The sequence below is a fragment of the Crotalus tigris genome, unplaced genomic scaffold (genome assembly GCF_016545835.1).
Source record: "Crotalus tigris isolate CLP2741 ecotype Arizona unplaced genomic scaffold, ASM1654583v1 scf7180000019060.718356, whole genome shotgun sequence".
NCBI lineage: Eukaryota > Metazoa > Chordata > Lepidosauria > Squamata > Viperidae > Crotalus > Crotalus tigris.
In genome coordinates this window covers 471,172-489,518 of record NW_024097351.1, presented here as the reverse complement: position 1 = coordinate 489,518, position 18,347 = coordinate 471,172, and the positions used below count along the sequence as shown (strand labels likewise).

General features: G+C 37.4%; 1 protein-coding gene across 1 annotated transcript in view; it reads left to right on the top strand.

The window, feature by feature from the left end:
- CACNA2D2 (calcium voltage-gated channel auxiliary subunit alpha2delta 2) overlaps positions 1-18,347 on the top strand; it is a 238,555-nt gene that overhangs the window by 204,599 nt on the left and 15,609 nt on the right. Inside the window, exons 21-27 of the mRNA XM_039358660.1 lie at positions 6,956-7,053; positions 8,178-8,268; positions 8,680-8,742; positions 9,787-9,890; positions 10,520-10,618; positions 14,731-14,819; positions 17,554-17,601. Of these exons, the coding sequence (XP_039214594.1) occupies positions 6,956-7,053; positions 8,178-8,268; positions 8,680-8,742; positions 9,787-9,890; positions 10,520-10,618; positions 14,731-14,819; positions 17,554-17,601 (592 nt within the window). The remainder of the gene's footprint in view (positions 1-6,955; positions 7,054-8,177; positions 8,269-8,679; positions 8,743-9,786; positions 9,891-10,519; positions 10,619-14,730; positions 14,820-17,553; positions 17,602-18,347) is intronic.

The following is an 18,347-nucleotide window of genomic DNA, read 5'->3' as shown; positions in this document are numbered from 1 at the left end:
CTGGGAGTGGTTCAACTCCCCTTCCCCGACCCCTTTTCCGTCCCTGCCACACCTTCAGATATTCTACTCCATCACTCCTGACCCCTTTGGAACTGATATACCTTCTCATTGTGCCAATGTCTTGATCATTTCTTCCTTTTTTTGTGTGTCTGTTGTCTGCCTGTGTGCCAGTCTTGGGGACTATATTGCCGCCACCTACACTACATTGTGCTACCATTGGCGGCCGGCAGCATAGCTGTCCCACCTTCTGTTCACTCACCTACATAAGAAGAATATATATATATATATATGTATGGCTGCATATGAGATGCATATGTAGCACACATATATAAGTATAGTTTCTGAAAATCCTCAAAAAAAAAAAAAAACAGTGCATAGTGACGTTTTGATCCTATTGAGATCATGAGACTATGTAAGAAAAAAATTCCACCAAATAATCTCTAAATTAGCCCAGTCTAAGAAATCATATTGATCAGGACTACTTTTATTGCAACAGCTATAGTAGTAGAAATCTTGAAAGTCTGACTGTGCTCCTTTTTCTTCACTTTATCTTTGAGCGAACTAGGGAGGGCCTTGTCTGAGATGATTCCTTATGTTATTTTCTTTGTCTAGGTTCTGAGCCCCTCTTATCTGATTGTTGACTTGGTAGCAGCATTTCTTCCTGTCCTTCAAGGCTATTCCCTTTGCCCTCTACAAACGTTATTATTGACTTATTATATAGTAATATCATACATAAAATCACAAACTCTGCATTTTATAAGTTTTACTCTATCAAATGTTACTCTTCCAACTCTTTCAAATTTAATTATTTCAAATCTACAGAACAGAACATTTGTTACCCAGTCCAGTGTACTGGTCAAAATATTACACTAGGCTAGGGGAGGTTCAAATTCACAGAACAGTTTGAGGATAAAACTGGAGAAGGAGAGAACTATATATGTTATCTAAGATTTGGAAAAAAACAGAATTCCGTATTCCATAAATAAATAAATATTGTTAGATTTATGGGCAGCACAACATCATCTGACAAACTGGTGATATATTTGGCATACGAATGAAATTACAGTGACAACTGTTTGTGATAATCATTTGCAATGGTGAAACCTATTTGGCTCCCCCAACCACAGAAGGCCAAATAGAAATAAAGATGGAGCTCTTACATCTTTAATAGTTCTTTAGAACAGGGAAAATCAGAGTCTCAAACAAGGATGCCATACTGTCAGAAATAACCCCTTCTACCCAGACTTTTAAAGATGCACTAAGCTGGGCCTCTTCTGGGCCTCACTTGATCCTCTACATGGGTCAAGGATATACAGTAAAAAAATGAAAGAAACACCATAAATTCAGCTTTATATAAGACAATGGATAGGTGACGTTCTAACATTTTTTTAAGCAGCTATGAGATGTATTAATCCCACAGAGCAATCCTATACATAAATATTTAGAAGTATTCCATGGATTTTATTCCCAGGTAAGTATTTATAGGATTGCAGTCTTAAAAATGCATGAGACTCATATAAGGGTTTTTTTTTTTAATTGGGATGAGGAAACTGTATCCCTCCATATAATGCTAAACCAATCCAAATAGCATCATTCGGTATTGGTCTTACTGAGCAGGGTTGCTTAGAAACTAGCATTTAACTGGACTTCTTTTCTTTTTGGTTTGAAATGTTTCGTTACTTTTCAAGCCAAAAAGAAGTCCAGTTGCCATGACTCAAGTTCCAAATAACTCTACCTGGATGAATGAGGTAGTATATTTTATTTTCTTAAATTCTGTTGATTCTACTTTAGCAACTTCGAGAATGGGGTTCACTGACATTTGTTGCATTCTGTGCTTTGCATTTGGGGTTGACAGTACATGAGGAGAGCTATAAAATTCGTAGTTTGTAATCATTTACAGCTACCAAATCTGGGGTACAAAAATCCAGATAGTTATCATAGGCCTATGTCTTCTATGTTTCTTTGCTGTCATCATTTAGTTGTTATCTGAATTTTTGAATTCCTGATCGCCCTATAACTAATGAATATGTTTTTCTGCACTAAATACTGTTCACCATAGAAATACATGATTTCTATGGGACATTTTATAAATCATGGATAACAGTTTATATTCAATTTTGTAGGTTTTTAAGATTTTTTTTGAGAATATGTCCTTTTTGTATAGATGTATAGATAATCATAAAATAAAAGGGAAAGACTTTTTGTTATTCTGAAAACATTATTTGCAACCCAATGTCTAATTAGATCTATCATTTGCAGCCTTTCCGAACCTGATTCTTTTTACATTTGTTGGACCACACTTCCCCCCAGTGGCAGCCAAGATGACCAATAGCCATATTATCAAATTCTAGGAGGTATCATGTAATCCATTGGAAGCTATCAGAGGTTAAGAAATGCAAATTTATGATTATATCAGAACAAACAGGCTTCAAGCATTCATTCCTAGTGATTACTTATGACATTTTTTAATTCCAGCTACATTATTTACACTAATTAGCTACACTAATTCCTTTCAGCCCCAATAATGCTCAGCAATATGCTGTGAAGACTCATCATTACCAATATGGCCAATAGTCCATGGTAATTTTCAGAAACCATATATCACTAATAATCTATTTGTGGGTGTGCAAGCACATATTTGTACATATTTGTGTAGATACATATTTGTGTAGATACATAGGTGGATAAAATATTGTATATATCTATCTATCTATACATATATATAGCTCTTCAAGAAGCAAAATAAACTGGGCGGCCCAGGATTTTATGTTGCATTAACATACTGTACAGTGATGAAAAATCAGAAGGTTATTAAAGCAAAATAAATTTGTATTTTAGTTCTATGAAAAAGTTGTTAAAAACTGGTGACTGTCAAATCTTATCCAACCACTCTACAGAATATATTTTAATTGCTTCTGCTTTCATACACATTCATTTTGTTGGATCTAACAAATGGGATGCATACTGAACCTGCTACTTGGTTCAAACTCATTAACTCTCTGTATTTGAATTGACGTTTTAAGGGACCTACTGAATTTGTGCCAAAGATGCCTATGCAACATAACTAAGTAGTTTTATCTACAAAATGTATTCCACTTATACATGGACAGGCTTTTGTATTGAACATACTTTTTGTGACAGATGCCTTAAACAAATTACACCTGCTGCTATCCCCTCAGCTACATTTCTGTTAAAAGGCAGTTTTACATCATCTTTTACATCTGGCCACCTGGTGGGATGTCCCATGTGATATTTGTCATGAACCCAGAAAAATCACTCTCTAAATTGCAGTCTCTATCCTGTTCTAAATTATTTCTTAATATCTAATTCTGAAAGCTACAATATAAAGAAACAGGAATACACACACACATTCTCTTTCCAACCCCAGACCTTGATAACTGGCAATGCAAAACTAGATCATGCAAACTTTGTTGTTTAAATTGAATAGAAACTCCCAAAGATAGTGGCAAATGATGATGGGAACAAGCCTAAATTTGTTATATATCTTTACAGTTCACAATGGTCTATATATGCAGATGCATAGACTCACAGCAAGGTACAATCTTACAAGTTAACTCATTAAAAGACTGAGTTGATAAATAGTTTAATATATAAAACTCAGTACTGAAGGTGCATATACTTTTGCAAGCAAATGTCAGCACCTATCTTGTCTAAATGAAGGGTACAGATATGTCTACAGTTTGTATATGTGTCTGTAGCAGTATTTCACTGCATAATCTTGGAGCAAGCATGGCTGGCCATCCTGTTTTCTATTGCTATGGTGAAGAGTGGTTCACTGTGACTGTCCTGAGAATCTCTGTGCGTTGTGGAATCTTGTTTTGTTCCACAAGTAAGACAGATCTTTAGTGTTTTCTCTCATATGTCCCTTTTCCACTCTTTCCTATCCTATCTCCCACTTTCTCAAAGAGTGGAGTTTCAGGGAAAAAACATTTTGCATATTTAATATAAAGTCAACTAAAGATGGGTAACTTTTGTCCTTCCCCACCTCCCCCCCAAAAAAAACAAAAAGAAAAGAATAGTGGCACTGATTTTAATTATTGAGTTGAACTGTGACCACAATAAATGAAGAGACATATCTAATGAAAGCATATGGTAAGTTGCGCAGTAAGTGATGAAATAGATGTGAATTGGTTAGAAATTCCAACTTTTGCCTTAGCATCTTTTGAGGGAAACCAATTCTGTATCAAAGCATTATAGATAAGAGAATCTTCTACTCTTTTCACAAATCATTGAACCTACATCTGTCTCTCCTCTTTCCATTAAGAGAGAGGTAAGTATTTTTTATCCCTCATTTACAAATCCCATATCAAGACCAAAAAGGAAAAGCAAGCAATAATGCAGTTGTGCCTCTAAATTGAGCACCTCTCAAGATGGTAACTCAGGCTCCAATCACCAAATGCTTAACTTGTTGTTTTCTCTGGGATCTTGTCCTGCTTAATTCACCCAGGCTCCTGACTACACTTGAATTGGGTAGTCCCAAAGGTGTTTTTTTTTTTTCAAAAGGCAACTGGACTTTGTTTTTCATTGAAGACATTTCGCTTCTCATCCAAGAAGCTTCTTCAGTTCTTTTGAAAAAGCATACCTTTGGGACAACTATGACATGGATGATTGAGAATCTCCGTAGACACTTGAATTCGATAGCATCCCTTGACAAACAGATAGGTGCTACATACATGTATGCATACAAACAGGCACAAATACACTTGTATATGATTCAGACTGATGTTGTTGCCATTCAAGAAGTCAACCATCTAATTGGAATTAGTGTGTTCCATTTAAATTATATCTGCTTCACTTAAGCAATCTATTAAGAAAACCATACATAGTATTAAGAAAGAAATTTCCCATTCTGGATACATTTCATAATGCTGCAGCAATCAGATAAGTGAAAGAAAGATGATAAATTAATCCGTCTTCACAATATTGATTCAACAACTCTTCCCCCAACTTCCATTATTTTTTTCTATAAAAAATAAAACTAGAAATATATACAGTGGAAAGGAGAGAATAATTGTGGACTGAATTAGTGGGAAAAGGAAGAATTAGCATTTTTGTCTTCTTCCTGTCAGTTCTCCTTGGCTAGCCTTCTCAAAATTGGAATTCTCTGCTGGCTGGAAATTATGGAACTTCCCAACACATCAGGAAGGCGCCAGATTGGGGTAGCTTCATTAGCAATACTGTTTGATATTACCATGATACAGGCAATCCATATTTGGAGAAATAGGATCTGCCATGTTAACTTACAGTTTCACCTTTTATCCATTTATCACCAAAACCTGTTCAGAAGAGTTTAAAAAACAAGAACTGATATCAACTGAGGTTTTTTTTAGAAAACTGATATCTGTTATATCATCTTAGACTAACTTTTGCTATTAGAAAACAATTATATGTAGATATGAACATTGATAAGCAGTGCCATTGTTGAAGCAATTTCTTTCTAAATTGCAAATAAAGCAGTCAAGTCTTATAACAGAATCACATCAGAAAAGAACATTGAAAAGATGCTGAAAGTGAGTATTTCTGGAATGGTTTTAGTGAGAAAGATTTAAGGCTGTATCAATTGACCCATTATATCAGTAACTGGCACTGCATAAAGCTTTTAGCTTGGAGATAGCTATTACTTATCTTCATGCTTTTTAATATTGTTTATTTGGGGACACATACAATCTTCAGAAGCAATCTAAATAAAGTGGGCAAGAGATAGTTCCATTTAAAGACAAATTTAACCTTTGTCCCAGATTACCAACCTCATTTATACCCTGCCATGAAATATCAATACTAGAATGAAAAAATAATATTCACAGCTTGAGTTCTGCTCCCTCTAGAGAAGTGCTGGGCTTTGTAGATCCACATATTGATCCATTGCTGATATTCTTTACAACTGACCATCCCAGCTCAGATTTTGTTTCAGCAGCATCTGGAAATCCACAAGCTTCCCATTGCTAATCTAAAAAGGCCGGATACCAAATCTTCATCCTTAGCATCTCACTGAGGGATCCCATGGCTTATATACAGATCCACTTTTTAAAAGTATTGTTTTCCTACCACTGTCCCCAACGTCATTGTGGAAACTACAGTGAACTCTGGAAGAAAAAATGGGAGAGGGAGGAAATTAGGCTATTTTCCAATACTTGGTAAAAATAGAGCACGGTCACACTTCTATATAAGTGCCATCTTGAAAATCCCAGTAAAGCCTCATGTCTATATAAATTCACAAAAGCAAATCAAGAGTTTAATTAAGTTACAAACCCTGGAGGAATTAAAATAAGCCAGTAAGTTCTTAGAGAAATAGAGTGGCACAATTATTGCAGAAATCTGAAAACGCAGCGATGCATAGTGCTACCCAGTACTATGTGTTGTGCTTTAGGTGGCATTAAGAAACCATTCAGGTGGTGTTTTATGACATCAGTAAATAACAGAAAAGACTTATGCCACCGGTTTTTATATAGCCAATAAAGTCCCAAAGGCTTCCTACTGCACTTTCATAAATTGACCTTATATTAGTTTATAGTCTTCTGGTTACTCTTGAAAAGTGCTGTAACATCATTATGAAAAGGCCAAATAATAGCCAACTCTCAAAGACTCACTACAGATATTAGATTTGAAACATACTAGATTCTTATACATATTTCTTTCTCTACCCATTCACAGATTTAAGACATCTATATTGATAATGTATTGATCTGTATTGATAATGAGATGCACATGGAACACAAAATGATATTTCTGAGCAGAGATGGTGATGGTGAGGATATGACTCATTAAATAACTCCAGGCATACTGTATTTCCCACCTTCCTTGTCTTAACCATACCCAGCTAGTTTGAGTAGCTGCTTCACCTGTGCTGAGCACATGATTAGGCCAATTCTGAGAGAAAGAAAACTAACCACAACTTTTTCATCCTTCCAATCAACAAATCTTCCTCGTAACCCAGAGAATATTGCAAAGACCTCAACCTGTCGGATAACAACACTGAATTCCTGGAAAACTTTATTGCCCTCATGGAAAAGGTGACGCCTGACTCCAAACAATGTAAGTACCCCAGAGCTCTGTGATGGAGAGAAAGTCTCATCCCAAGGAAGGCTTCACATTTTGTGAGTGAGAGAACCCAGGGATATCCATTACTAAGCAGCAATGGGTTAATAAATAAATAAAGGGGCAAAGGTTACCAAAAATAGGTTGTTTTAAATAAAGTTTCATGTTTTTTTTAAATAAAGTATTAAGATGTGTTTCTTTTGTATCTGGGAATTGTTACCAGATGGGTTAGGTGGATTTCATAAAACAAGGATGTAATTCAACTTTCTAGCAACCTCCAGATGTATTGGATTACAGCTTCCAGAATTCCGAATCACTTGGGCCTGCTCTGGAAAATATTAGATTGTGGAAGATTGATTAGCCAATTAAGAGTTGTAATGTAGCCCTGTACGTGTCTAATCAGCTTGCCCAAATGGGATCAATGGGACTTATCTTTAAAAAAGTATGAAGTCATTGGATAATGTTGCTTGCCAATCCTACATTTGATCATAGGAATATGGACTTCTTCAAGCTTGATCTGGCTGGAATCAGGTCACATTTCATCAGAGGTTAGAGTTCTCTGATTTTATGACTATAAGATACTACATTAAAACAAACCCTAGATTACATACCAGCCTGATTTTAAATTAGTACACTGAGCAACTAAGAAATGAGCCATGGGATTCCCTTCCTTTATGGACAGATATTGACCAGGTAGCCTTTAGGTGTTAAAAATATGTTCCCAAGGGAAGTGGTCAATCCCCTTCCATAGCTGTCAAATATGGAAATGTAGTTCTACCATGTATCTTCATTACATTTAATGTGGCCAAAAAATATGACAGTACTCTAGGAATCTGTGTGCGTAAGATACAGAAATACATTTACCACTTCAGAACAAGAAAAGCCAGAGACTTTCGAGAAGAGTTTCCGAAAACATTGAGAAACATACACTTTTTTTTAAGGCAGTTTAACACTGCTAAGAATTTACATCAGGGTATCCTAATTCCAAATTACTGAATAATGAAGAGATTTGGTAATGCCTTGAACTGCCTTTTTGTGAGTAAAATGGTGAATGGAGAAATTCTTGTGGCTATTCAGGTAAGCAAACTTCTGGTTTTGGAACATTTGTTCTTTCTGTTAAGGTGACAACTTCCTTCTTCATAACCTTATCCTGGACACTGGAATTACACAACAGCTGGTGGAAACAGTATGGAAGAATCAAGATTTAAGCACGTAAATAAAACTCCTGAGATATGTTAGTGGTATTATTCAATTATGTGCAGATTAATTGCATCTTTTTGTAGTTTTCTGTGGCAATGTGAAGCTTTCAGCTGTGTTAATATAAACTAAATTACATGGCCTGGTGACCATGTTGAAAATTAATGGTGGATGGGGCTATGCAAATCTTTTAAAAGAAGTGATTCAGAAGCACACATGAAAAATCTCTCTTTCAATTTTTAAAGCAGCTGCATCTTTACCCAGGCTTGTACAGGTGCTCTATAAACTGCTTCTCATTGATTTCTTGCAGCAAAAAAACTAATTCACTATCATGTAATCTTATTTCAGTGATTGTCAGGAAGGAGGGACATTTTGAATGTGCAACCCTATTCCTAAATTTTTACTTTGATTTCTATCTTACTGCAGATATAGTCTTGTAGCTGTGTTTGTTGCCACAGATGGTGGCATTACCCGTGTTTTCCCTAACAAGTAAGTTTTTGATGTTGTTATAGTATTGTGATCTATAAGCATCTTTGCACAGATAGATTAAACTTTCTTCTCTTTGGTCTCTGCAATCCATCTTGGTCCTCTGGAAATCATCATAGAATTGCATGTATGGTCTATTTTGTGACTGCCTGATATCAAAGCCATTTTCCAGATTCTTCTGAGTAGGTCAAAGGACAGAGAAAATTGGTGGCCCCATTTATCAGCAGCAACCCCCAGCTGACCATCACTGAAGAAACACAGCATTGAAAAAAGTTTCCTCTAATGAAGCCAAGCATTTTTATTTCCTCTGTATGTCTTTTAAAGATGTGAACAAGCCTTTTGTTTCTGCAAGAATGTTGAGAGTGGGTCTCCTACAAAACAAAACAAAACAAAACAAAACCCACTACTTTTGGACATCTGAACGTGATACAAAATTGAAAAACTATCCTAAATCATGAGATTATTGTAACTTGTATACTGTAGGAGACAAAAATGTGCATTAACTACAATCTTCAGAGGAATATTTTTATTGATGTGCCTTAAATGCCTAAATGGCAGGCAGTAAAATTACTTGACATTCCCCAAACCAAGTGCAAACTTTTAGGGACTTCATAAATATCATAAATATCCTGATATTTTATATGCTTGGAAAAAAACAACAAATAATAGCAGTCAGCATTATGCAAAATGAAAATTATTGTATTGCCCCAGTAAAAAAAGTTGATAGGATTTACTTTGGGGGATTTCTGCAATCTTCTAAAACAAATAATATAACTCAATTCTAATTTTGAAAAGGCAATTCTGTAAACTTCAAGTGACATTAAAACTTCTCTCTATTGCCATTTTATAATCTCATGGTTAAATATTTACCTATTGAAAAATTTATAGGAAATATGTTTGATGAATATCTGAGGTTTTGGCAACTGAAGAGCAGATTGCCTCTTTAAAAATTCTTTAGAATTTTTATGCATATACTTGATTTTGGGCCTACTTTTATGAAAAATGAAATTGATAACGTTCTATGGGTGTGGTTGATTTCTATGAAAGAGCTGCTGAAGATTGGGAAGAAGACCGAGAGCCCTTCAATGCTAGCTTTTATCGAAGGAGCCTAGATAATAAAGGCTACATCTTTAAGCCACCTTACCGAGATCGTAAGTAAAATCTTGCAGAAAATAGCTAAGCAGTTTTGATGTATTTTCAGTTTGGATAGTCCTTATAAATATGAAGCTCCAGGAGATTGCAACAAAACTCTTGTTCAAGCTGGCTTACTCCCAGGAGCTGAAGTCCACATATCTTAAAATTGCTCAGGTTGAAAACACTGTTCTATAGGAAAACTCTTACCATATTTGATCTCTGATATGCAAATTTATGTGTCAGGAGTAGGGGAATGGAGCATTCAGTCATCATATCATGGGAAATAAATTGCTTTGGCCTTATATGTTTATATGTTATGGTGCATATTTAATTTTTGTCATGTTTGTTGTCAGAATTTGATAGAATTGTCACAACTTAAGACAGATGATAGGCTACCATCTACATCAGTAGTAGTGGATGTAGCTTAAGACTTTAATTACTAAATAGCAGAATCAAAGAAGCAGCCTTTTATTTTGTTGTTAAAGTTAATTGGAAAGTAAGCTTTGGCAGGAAGACAACTTTTCATGAAACCATAAAAATAGTCCATTATCAGATTGTTTCTTCTAGCCCAGAGAGTTTCTTGTAACAGTCATGCAGTATTATTCATCAGAAAATGCTAATTCGTTTTCCTCTTTTCTTTAAATAGCCAATTACAGAGGATCAGAACCAGAAAGCAGTGCTGTTGGGATCCTAGTTAGCACAGCTGTAGAACTCAACATAGGAGAGAGGCATCTGAAGCCAGCAGGTAAGGTAATCTAGAGTTTTGTCCCAGAGATCTTTTATCCTATTCTGTCCTATTCAGTCCTATTTTAGGATAGAATAGGACAGAATTCTTTGCCACAAAGAAGAGGGAGTCAAGCTATTCTTCAAAGCACCTGAAGGCAGGACATGAAGCAACAGATGGAAACTAATCAAGGAGAGAAGCAACCTAGAACTAAGGAGAAATTTTCTGACAGTTAAAACAATTAATTAGTGGAACAACCTGCCTCCAGAAGTTTTGGGTGCTGCAACACTGGAAGTTTTTAAGAAGAGACTGGACAGCCATTTGTCTGAAATGGTATAGGGTTTCCTGCCTGAGCAGGGGGTTGGACTAGATGACCTCCAAGGTTCCTTCCAACTATTATTATTATTATTATTATTATTATTATTATTATTATTATTATTATTATTATTATAAAAGGGAGCGACTTATTATAATATGAAGATTATATCATGTTTGAAGTCTGCAAACAGAAACTGTTAAGTGAGGCTGCCATCTAGTGTATTGTTGTTTATTGCAAATATACATATTCCACTGAAATTTTCTAGGAAACCAATTTATCACTTGATGGCTCAACAAATAGTCAGTTGTTTCTAATCCAGCTATCTGAAAATCGTGCATAGAATAAGAAATATTTATGTCTGCCATGAATTTGTGTTTCAGAATGAAGTCTTGATATGGTATGGCAAACAGACTCTCCTGGGAAAGACATTGTAAACTTAACTTCCTCAAATCTTCATTTCTAATTCTGCTTCCAACAAATGTCCTTTAAAGATACTGGTTTTATTCTTAGCTTATTTCATTCCTGACAAAGACAGACCATTCTGAGATTCAGTCTTGTATAACATCAGTTCATTAAACGTTCCTTGGACAATGTGCAACATCCAACACTTTCATACAAGTCTTAAGACAGGTGTCCCCAGTCCAGTTCCTTCCAGATATATCGGTCTTCAACCATGATGATCTCGCAAGCCAATTTATTGCTGTAAATTGTGGGTGTCAAACTTGCCATGTCATGTGTCGTGTCGTGACGTATCGCGACTTGTTTTGCATTGCCGGAGCTGGGGTGGGCATGGCCTCCATATGATGCAACGGGCCCACAGGCCTGCAGTTTAACATCCCTGCTGTAAATTTTCACTTACTGTCTTCTATTCAGACTGTTTTCATCACCAGTAGATCTTTTTTCCTATTCTGTCCTATTCAATCCTATTTTAGGATAGAATAGGACAGAATTCTTTGCCACAAGAAGATGGAGTCAAGCTATTCTTCAAAGCAACTGAAGGCAGGACAAGAAGCAATGGATAGAAATTAATCAAGGAGAGAAGCAACCTAGAACTAAGGAGAAATTTTCTGACAGTTAGAACAATTAATCAGTGGAACAACCTGCCTCCAGAAGTTGTGGGTGCTGCAACACTGGAAGTTTTTAAACAGACACTGGAGCACCATTTGTCTGAAATGGTATAGGGTTTCCTGCCTGAGCAGGGGGTTGGACTAGAAGACCTCCAAGATTCCTTCCAACTATTATTATTAATACAAAGGCAATTTGGAAGTAAACTTCCGTTTTGTTATCAATGACAGACACTCGCAGATACAGAACTTTTATTATACACATTAGAAAACTACATTACATTACTTTTTGACATAATCAGATTCAAATTAAGGCATGTCATAATGTCTTACAAAGTTTGAAATTCCTTAGTAGTAGCCGCTTGGCGCCAAATCTGTGCTATGGAGGGGTGATCAAAAACATCCCAAAGGAACTGCTTTAAAAGTTCTTGGGTGTGTCTAGCGATGTGCAGGCAAGTGTTATCGTGAACCAACACCACACCGGAAGTCAACATGCCCCGACACTTGTTATGGATGGCTTGTCTGGGTTTTCATAACGTTTCACAGTAGACTTCTGAATTGATGATCGAACCATGGTCCATGAACCTCACTAGCACTACTCCTTTGGTATCTTCACATTTGGCAGGATTTTCTATGGCAGGGCTTTTCAACCTTTTCACTGATTGTACCACTTTTAGGATATGGCAATATTCGAGTACCACCTAGCAAGGTGTCAAAAACTTGATGACCAAAAAAACCCCACCCCTGTTCAAAGTTGCAATTGTACTGAAATGACTTATGACCATTTTTCACACTTATGACCATTGCAGCATGCCCAGGGTCATGTGATTTACCTTTGGATGCTTGGCAACTGATTCATATTTATGATGGTCACAGTGTCTCAGGGTCATGTGATCCCCTTTTGCAACCTTTTGACAAGCAAAGTCAATGGCAGGGCTGCTGGTGGCCAAGTGCTAAGGCAGGACTTCCATCCCTCCCTCCCTCTTTCTCATGCCCACTTCCTTCTGAAGGAAGAATTTGAACCCCCCACCCCATATTTTCTCTCTTCCATATATGCACCAAACAACGAAAAGCCTCCAGAGACAGAAAAGACAAACTGCTGAGTGAAGGAAGGAACATTCCCCTTTAAGAATTAGCTACTGGCTAGAAAGGAAAGTTAAGGAGCACAGCCAGCACTTAAGGAAGAAAAAAAGATGTAGTAAGTATTGGCTGCTGGCTAAGGCAGCCTCCCCAAATGGCTCCATTCATAAGTAAAGGACTGCTACAGGCAAAATCCATTCAGGAGAAAAATATTTCAAAATCCCTTGTAGCAAAACTTACAGCTAACAATAGAAGAGCAATAGAAGCTAACACAAGACATCAGCCATCAGCCAAATAGAAATTGCCAAACACTCCTTAAGAACACAAAGCCCACATTGCACAAATCCCAGAACTTCAAAATCACAAAAACACATAAGAATCCTTCCACTCTCCATCTCCCTCCCTCCGTGCCTCACCTCCAGCTGCCTTTTTTCATTCCTCTTGGAGGGCAACCCCTCTCTCACTGCATTTCTTGCTGGTTTGCTGCTGCCAGCACAGGTGGCTCTGCCACAACAGTTGTAGATCGGCTCATGGCTGGTCTGCTTGATCTCCTCTCCCCCACCCTCCTCCTCCTTCTTTCCCTTCGATGCAGCTAGAGCTGACTCTGCCTTCTCCCAAGGCTGCTACTTTTTTTTTCTCCCTCTCTCACCCAAACTGCCTCCTTTTATAGCCTCTCCTGTCTCCGCCCGCCTCCTCCTCCTTTCTCATGGGGGAGGATGAGCCAGAAGTGAGCCTGGGGCCTTTGCCTCACCCCAGCCATTCTGCAGCTCCAGAGGACTCTCTCACAGTAAGTCCTTGCCTGTGCTGGCTCTTTCCCTCCCCCACTACACTTGGCTAGGCAGGGCTGTGTACTTAATCTACCACAAGTGGTACGCGTACCATCAGTTGAAAATCCCTGTTCTATGGCACCACTTCCGGTGTGGTGTTGGTTCACGATAATGCTTGCCCGCACAACAGTAGACGCACCCAAGAACTTTTGAAGCAGTTCCGTTGGGATGTTTTTGATCACCTCCGCATAGCCCATATTTGGTACCAAGCAAATACTACTAAGGAATTTCAAACCTTGTAAGACATTATGACAAGTGCCTCAATTTGAATGGCGATTATGTCGCAAACTAATGTAATGTAGTTTTCTAAATCTAATGTGTATAATAAAAGTTCTATATCTGCAAGTGTCTATCATTGATAACCAAACAGAGGTTTATTTCCATATTGCTTTATTGTTGTTGTTGTTGTTGTTGTATCTGCCTTAGTTCAGCATAGGCTTTCTGAAGCTCTACAAGCATTCCATATTTCCAGAGACACCTTCCACCATCTCTGAGACTTGAGTTTCAGTGTGATTATGTTGGAAAGTTATGTGAAAAAGCCCATTAAGGTATATGAAAACTATGTAGATCATGAAATCAGAATTTGTGTTTTAAAACAGAGATAGAATTGGATTCTTGCCTTTGGTCCTTTCAGCTGACTTGGAGGATTTTCCCTTTTTCCTCGCTGTCAGTTCAATTCGCCGTCTGTTGTCCTGACTTCCAGATAGACTTTTCAGGGGAATACAAGAAGCTGCAAGGGAGAAGAAGAGCAAAATCTCCTCCCATAAATGTGCTTACATTCATATTCCTCAGATTAAACTTTCTATCTGCAAATTTAAAAATAAAATTCTTTTTCCTCCCCAGTGGTAGGAGTAAAACTTGACTTGGAGGCCTGGACACAAAAATTTAAAGTCCTTGCTAGCAATCAAACAGATCAGCAGAAAACACGACGAGTAAGTAATCAAAGCGTGCATGCATGTGTGGGGTGGTGATGGTATTCCTACCGTGTTTCTCCAAAAATAAGACCAGGTCTCTTTTTTTGCCTCCAAAAGAGGCACCAGGTCTTATTTTCAGGTCATATCTGGCACCATGTCTGACTCACTTCTGGCACCAATAGCCCCAGCCAGCCAGCCTGCCCATTTCTTCTGCGGCCGAATGAGCAGCTTCATTCTGCAGGTGGGAATGGAGCTCCAGCCTGCATTTCGCAATCAGGCCTTTCCAGAAGGCCTCTACAGCCGAGTACTGAGCTATGGATTCAATCCATAGCTCAGTTCTAAGCTGCATAGGCCTTCTGGAGAGAAATGCATAGGCCTTCTGTGACTGAGAAATGCAGGCCTGGCTGCAGAAGATGTTGCAGAAGAAGTGGGCCAGCGAAAAGAGGCCTGGCTGCAAGGTGAGTGGGTGCAGGGCATGTGGGCCAGCTCCACTCCCCCACCCCTCGCCCTAGCTTGATTTTTAAGTGTGTGCCTCATCCCAAAACTAGGGCTTATTTTGGGGATAGGGCTTATATTAGGCCCACCCCCCAAAATCAAGCTGGGGCTTATTTTTGGGGTAGGCCTTACTTTCGGGAAAACATGGTAGGAACACTACTAGGACTACTAGGGCTTCTGAAAACAGCATGGTTGGAGCTGGGGAATTTCTGGTTTCAAAATAAATAAATATTGCATTAATATACAATAAAAGGAAAAGAAGGAAAAAAATTAAATATATAAAGACAATAAAAGGACAAAAAGAAATGACCAAAATGTACAATATTATATGTTCCAACCTAATATGCTATGTGGCTTGGTTTTATATTTTATATTTTGCCATTAATATTTTTATAGTGTATAGGTATTAAAGTTGTAGGTTGGGTGAATATTGTTTTTAATGCTCTAGACTTACCCAGAGCTATACTGTTTGAGTTGGGTGGCCTTATAAATCTTATTAAAAATAATAATACATACAAAAAATCATTCATTTACTTTTTAAACACATCATTAGGCATGTATCATATACTATATTAGTCTTTTCAGTATATTGCTAGAGAATCAGGTCATAAAAAGAAAGTAAATATGTATTGATTATTCAAGATATAAATGTGGGATTAATGTGCCAGTCCAACAGTGAAAAATAGCTTATTTTTTTCAGCCCCCATATCGATAAATTCATAATTCTTTGTAGTGTGATATGTTTCTGGTATATAAATCAAAAGTATATTCACATATTTAAAACTTACCAAATTTTGTAAAACTGTAAACAAATGGATGAATATCGAACCAAACAGCACAACAGCAAGACAATTTTGAATTATATAATTGTATAAATGTCATCCATTATGTTGACAGTTAACTCTTTTTAAAATAAAACACTTTGTGGGTTTACTAAACATGACAAAAGTATTTTTTGTATTAGCCTCATGATCATAAGAATCATAGTTAATATTCCCATATATAGATGTACATTTTCTTTCTTTTAAGGTAAGCCATGTTATCTAGAGTGTAGAACAGGGATCCCCAACTGTGAGCCGTGGCCCACTATTGGCCCATGGCCTATTCGCAAATAGGCAGCCTGAGTGGTGGACTGGCGCACATGTACATGCACAGCCTCGCCGGTGCAAGCAGCAGGTGCCGTCAAACACTCTGGCAACCCTACTTGCGCCCTGCCCCTCACACAAAACCATTCCCCCCTCCCACCCTCCCGGTGCCAGGCTACCAACCCTGAAAGGTTGGGGAACGCTGGTGTAGAAAATTGTATGCCAATAGTAATACATTTCTCTAGTTGTTTTCTCATTTTAATTATCAGCCAAATTCATTTACTTGCTCTATTTTTTTTTCTTACCATTGATACATAAAGAAATCATGTGGTCGTTAAGGGAATCTTTGCTTGTCAGAAGCCAGCTAGGAAGATCGCAGATGGTGATTACATGATCCTGAGATCCTGCAACTATCATAAATACCTGCTGGTTGTTAAGCACCCAAATTTTGATCACATAACTGTGGGGATGCTGCTGTGATAGTCATAAGTGTGAGGACAAATTGTAAGTCAGTTTTTCAGTGGCATTGTAACTTCGAATGGTCACTAAACAAATGGTTGTAAGTCAAGAACTATTCTATTCAAAACAGACTTCTTTCTAAGCGGACACTAACCAAAGTGTCAGTATTCTCATTTGTGGATCTTCAGATGATACAATCATTTTTTCTGAACTCTTTTGTATTGTTTTTATTCATCCAGTCAAGGTCAATTAAAAGACTTCTTTTCCCCTGTGGATAGCATTTGATCAGAATTTTGCACTCCCCCCCCCCAAATTTATCTCTGGTTTTTCCATTATGAGCTTTCCCTGGAGTTCACATGCAGGTATCACCAATCAATGGATTCATGTATTCATATGCACTCATCGCAGTCTAGATGACAACAATTCATTCACTGTGACATACAATCTGTCCCAAAATTGAAAGAGTGAATTTGGCGATTAGAACATTATATGATGGAATGTCCGTAAACTTTTAGAGGTGTATAGTATTCAGATCCAATGTTTCAGAACTGGCATGGACAACCTTGATGTACTTGTTAGTGTCTATAGAGTCTATAGAAGTGTTAGAAAGTGATTATGAAAGATTTATAGACAAAATGTGGATTTAAATAAATCAGTTCTAAGATTTGTCTAGAATTCCCTTGATTTTATTGCCTCCTTTTTTTGGTTTGCAGTGTGACCTCTCCACAAGCTGTGAGATGGACTGTGATACTAATGACAAGGTAAATAGCTGCAACATCACTGCATGACTCCTTCTGACCAGAAGACTATGTAAAAATCCACTTGATTTTTAAAATTCAGAAAGTAAGCAATTTAAAATTGACTTCTGGCAATACTGAGCAGGACTGCAAAAGTAACATAGTTATGATGCAAAGGACAATGCCTTCACCCCAAAAAGCAGGCTTCTGAAATATCTGCTGCCTAAAGCAACTAATGCAAAAATTTAAACATTGCAAATTGTACCTTTTTTTTTAATTGACAATGTTTGCAATTTGGATTGCACATTCAGAAATGTATATTCCATCTCCTGTTGAAGACAAGGATGTTCCCTTTGCTCAGTAAAAAAAACCCATCTGTAACCTGTAATAAGTTTCCTTATATGTATTTTTATTTATTTGCTTTGTTTCTCTGCTGCTACAGTCATGTCTAGCTCTGAAAGGCTTGCAAACTTCCATAACTGTAATCATTAAAAACAGAAACTTTATGCCAAAAAAAATCCTCAGTGTCAAGGGACACAGGAAACCCATTTCCACAATCACACACTAACGCACACTCAGACAATAGCAACCATTCAGAATCCAAAGTTTTACTGAGAACAGTCAGGTCCTGATAGCTTTATGGAAAGCTAACAGGATCAGGAAACATCTGATATCAATGGAATATTCTTCTGGAGAAGGATCAGACAGTGACTGATGTCCAAGATCAAAAGGCTAATGATGGTGCTGTCGTCACCCATTTACCCATCCCT